We start from the raw sequence: 4585 nt of genomic DNA on the forward strand, positions 1-4585 counted from the left end.
AATTTAATTTAATTTTGTTTTATTTTTTAATTTTTAATTTTGTATGCCAATGTGCATGCAGCCTGTTGCTGATTTTCTTACTTTTTCCCGCTTTTAGATGTATTATTTTAAACTACATGTTCTTTTTTTTGTAACTAGTGTCTTATTAAGCTTTGCACTCTCTAAAATGGTTATTAAAAAGAGTTCTGGTTCTAGTCATATTGCACATGTTTTTATTGTTATCCTTACTTTTGTATATATATATATATGTGTTGTTCATTGTAGCATTGCACACATATTTATATTTTTGTATTTTGAACTTAGATACTAGTTTTAAATCTGTGTTATATTTTACACGTTTCACACATTCATCACATTATATATGTTATAAATATTCACATACTAATACTAATTCTCTGTTACTGTATTTCTTTACTTTTATATTTTTACACGCTTACATACTCAACATATTGCACTTTATTTTTAGTTTAGTTGTTTACTATTACCGTATTTCTGTTTTTACATGTATATTTTAATATACTTTCTTTTTTTAAAGATTCTTTATTTTTTAGAATATTTACATTTTATTGCTAATTGTTTGCTATTACTGTGTTTCTATTTTTACATGTATATTTAATGCACCGTTCTCTGTTCTGGCATCAGAGTGATTGTAACGAACCACTGTCCCCCCCAAGTGGATCAATAAGTTTTTCTCCGTTGTCCGTCCTCTTCGTCCTCCTGACCGCTCACTCTGTTCGTGTTGTCTTCCTCTTCAGAGCGTCCGTGAGCAGGACGTCCGCGCTCTGATCCTGGTTCCCACCAAAGAGCTGGGTCAGCAGGTTCAGACCATGGTGAGGCAGTTGACGGCGTACTGCTCGAGGGACGTGCGCGTGGCCGACATCACGGGGAAAGCCGACCTGTCGGCACAGAGGTCAGTAAATAAATGCAAACACATTTCACGTGTTTCTGTATCCACCAGAGCAGAGAGCAAAGACTGCACCGCTCTAAACCGTTTGTTTTGTGTGAACAGGCCGATCTTAATGGAGAAGCCCGACGTGGTCGTGGGGACGCCGTCCCGCGTGCTGGCCCACCTCAACGCCCAGAACCTGGTCCTGCATTCGTCCCTGGAGATGCTGGTGGTGGACGAGGCCGACCTGCTCTTCTCTTTTGGCTTCGAGGCCGACCTGAAGAACTTGTTGTGGTGAGAAGAAACACACAGTCTGATTTTATTCACTTTCTTCAGTGTAGCTGCACACGGTTTAAAAGTTATTTTAGTTTTCCGCCAGAAAGATCATCGTCCCCGTTCAGTGAGAGTTTAACCAAATCAGCACATTTTCTTGATTTGTTTCAAAAACGGGAAAATGCCGGGAGACACTTGAGAAGGCTGGAGGGAATCAAACATCAGATATCAGTTTATTCCTTCAGCATAACCGAGCTGGAGACTCACTACACCTGAACTCACACCGCGTCCAGCGTGTCCTCTCATCATGTCCTCTCATCATGTCCCCGTCACACACACGGAGCAGAAGGAGGGGAGAGACGGCGGCTGCTCACACCAGTGTTCAGCGGTTACTGTGAGCAGCGAGCACGCTAATAAATGACAGAATCAGGACCAGATCGAGACATTCACATGGTGTCTTAGAAGAGACTGAGATCACCTGAAGGACAGTGAGAGCGGAGCGGACATTCAGAGACACTGGCGGAGACAACGGCAGACATTCAGAGACACTGGCGGAGACAACGGCAGACATTCAGAGACACCAGTGGAGACACCAGCGGACAATGAGAGCGGGGCGGACATTCGGAGACACCGGTGGAGACTGAGAGCGGGGCGGACACCTGAGTGCGGAGACACCTGAGTGCGGAGACACCTGAGTGCGGAGACACCTGAGTGCGGAGACACCTGAGTGCGGAGACACCTGAGTGCGGAGACGAAAGAAAAAGAAACAAAGGGTTAAACCTGCTGCTGACTGATGACATGTCGTGGACTGATCCAGCAGCAGTTTGACACGCAGCATAATGCAGCGTGTGTAGTGCTGGAGGAGCGAAACCATGGCAACAACAACATACAAAATTATATTATTCTTATTTCCGGGCTGATAAATATGGCGCATCCCTGATTTTCATAGTTGTAGTTGTTATGTTTGACCTCTGGAGGGCAGAATCACTCGCAGGTTTGATTTAACCCTCCTTTAAAAGTAACTTGTCGTGATTTTTTGGTTGTTGTGTTTTAACAGCCATCTGCCGAAGATCTACCAGTCGTTTCTGATGTCGGCGACGCTCACTGAGGACGTTCAGGCTTTAAAGGAGCTGCTGCTGCACAATCCTGTAATGTCACTCCCATTATCACCCAGCTTTTTCATTGCACAGTTTATTTTGTTACAGAGAGGACAGATATTCTGGTCCAGTGAGTGTTGGGTCTGTGTTTCTGTCCTCACACCTGGACATTTGTCCTCTCAGGTGATCCTGAAGCTGCAGGGCTCTCAGCTGCCCGACAGCAGCCAGCTGCAGCAGTTCAGCATCAAGTGTGAGGAGGAGGACAAGTTCCTGCTCATCTACACGCTGCTGAAGCTGCGGCTGGTCCAGGGCAAGACGCTGGTGTTCGTGGGCGCCGTGGACCGATGTTACCGGGTCAAACTGTTCCTGGAGCAGTTTGGTATCCCCGCCTGCGTGCTCAACTCCGAGCTGCCCGTCCAGTCCAGGTGAGACAGAGGGGACACTTTGTCTTCCTGATGAGATGTGTTGATGTCGAGTGTTTGTGATAAACTGAAGGATGTTGATTTTAGGATGTTTCTTAAATTTTAGGATATGTCTCGGATTTTAGGACTTTAATATGATTTTAGGATGTTACTTGACTTTTAGGTTATTTGTAGGATTTTAGGATGTTTCTTGGATTTTAGGACCTTTTGAGGATTTTAGTATGGACATTTCTATGATATATAGGAGGTTTCGTTGAAATTCAGGACGTTTCTTGGATTTTAGGACATTTTTAAGATTTTGGGATGTTAATATGATTTTAGGATGTTACTCAGATTTTAGGTCATTTGTAAGTTATTTGGACATTTCTTGAATTTAATGAAATTTTTAGGATTTTAGGACATTTATATGATCGTACAACATTTCTTGGATTTTAGGATTTAGTATAGACATTTCTACGATATATAGGAGGTTTTCTCTGATTTTAGGACGTTTGTACAATATTAGGACGTTTCAAGGATTTTAAGACATTTTTAGGATCTTTGGACGTTTCTCAGATTTGAGGATGTTTCTCTGACTTTAGGAAGTTAATTGGATTTAAGCATGTTTCTGGGATTATAGGACATTTCTATAATTTCAGGACATTTTTAGGTTTTAGGACATTTCTATGATTTTAGGACATTAATGTCTTAGCGAGGACCTCTGTCGCAGGTGTGGGGGATCCTACTGGCACTTTTTTTTGATCAACAAGCTCTATTTTGATGCTGTTTCATGCACTCGGACACTTTTATAGAGACTAAAAGTACAAAAACAGTTCACAGTGTCAATCACTTTATTTTTATTGAGAATTAGAAAATGGTTGGGGGGCCGCCTGGGACCCTGTCAGGGGCCAGTTTAGGCCCACGGGCCGTAAGTTGAGTATCATGCATTAAAAATCTTGCTTATATGATATTGCTTAGACACTTACCACACATAAACAAAACGTCAGCTGAAATTGCGTTCAGCTTAATGTCTGTACAGCAGTTTATTAAGTCCACACGTTAACCGTGTCTTTGTGTTCGTGTTTATGTCTCTCTGCAGGTGTCACATCATCACTCAGTTTAATCAGGGCTTCTACGACTACATCATCGCCACAGACGAGCTGAGTTTGTCTGACCCCACGGCCGCTCCGCAGACAACGCCAGGCAAAGGGAAGAAGAAGAAGAGCGCAGAGAAAGGAGGAAGGTGAGACGAAGGGGATCTGAGGGGAAGTTTTGGGTTTGCTCTCATGAGTGTGCAAACGTGCTGTTTCAGACTCAAAATCTAACTCTGGACTGGGTCTAAGATTCTTTATGGGCCTCAGTGTGAATTACGACAGTGTCCTTTAAAGAGCGACACGGTGGCACAGTTTGACTGGTGGGACAGAAACGTCTCTTTAGCTTTTTGAGTCTCCTGAAGTGTAAATGTTGATGGACAAAGTAAGAAAACCACGCTGCAAGAATAATTTAGCAACTTCAAACAAACAGGAGACTCTGGTTGTTGTGTTAATTAAGTTTAAATTTAACTAAACTTGATCAACACGTGCACCTTTCAGACGTTAACAGTGAGCATTCGACCTTACGCTGCATTCACGTGATGTCAGAAGGTCGTAGTTTGTAGTTTCGGGAGTTTAACGGCATCAGTGCATGTTTTGAGGACGTGTTGATGATTTTTTTGTGAATGGTGTTTTTAAAGGACGAAGGACAAAGAGTACGGCGTCTCCAGAGGCGTTGACTTCCAAAATGTGGCCAACGTCGTCAACTTTGATTTCCCCACAACCGTCGAGTCGTACATTCATCGAGTTGGAAGGTGAGTTGTGTTTCGGGTCATTTGCACTCTGTTCACGTCAGGATTATGTGAGCGCGGATGGATATCGTAAAGATTTTAACAG

At 43.1% G+C, this 4585-nt stretch overlaps 1 protein-coding gene across 1 annotated transcript; it reads left to right on the forward strand.

Annotated features, from left to right (window-relative positions):
- Positions 1–755: 755 nt before the first annotated feature.
- ddx56 (DEAD (Asp-Glu-Ala-Asp) box helicase 56) lies at positions 756–4507 on the forward strand (the record flags this gene model as incomplete). The annotated part of the gene is made up of 6 exons (XM_042480937.1): positions 756–910; positions 1010–1180; positions 2217–2307; positions 2440–2681; positions 3757–3900; positions 4390–4507. Coding segments are annotated over 6 exons (921 nt in total), but the record flags the coding sequence as incomplete, so codon positions are not given.
- Positions 4508–4585: the final 78 nt, after the last annotated feature.

Source organism: Plectropomus leopardus, unplaced genomic scaffold, assembly GCF_008729295.1.
Source record: "Plectropomus leopardus isolate mb unplaced genomic scaffold, YSFRI_Pleo_2.0 unplaced_scaffold26809, whole genome shotgun sequence".
Classification (NCBI taxonomy): Eukaryota; Metazoa; Chordata; class Actinopteri; order Perciformes; family Serranidae; genus Plectropomus; species Plectropomus leopardus.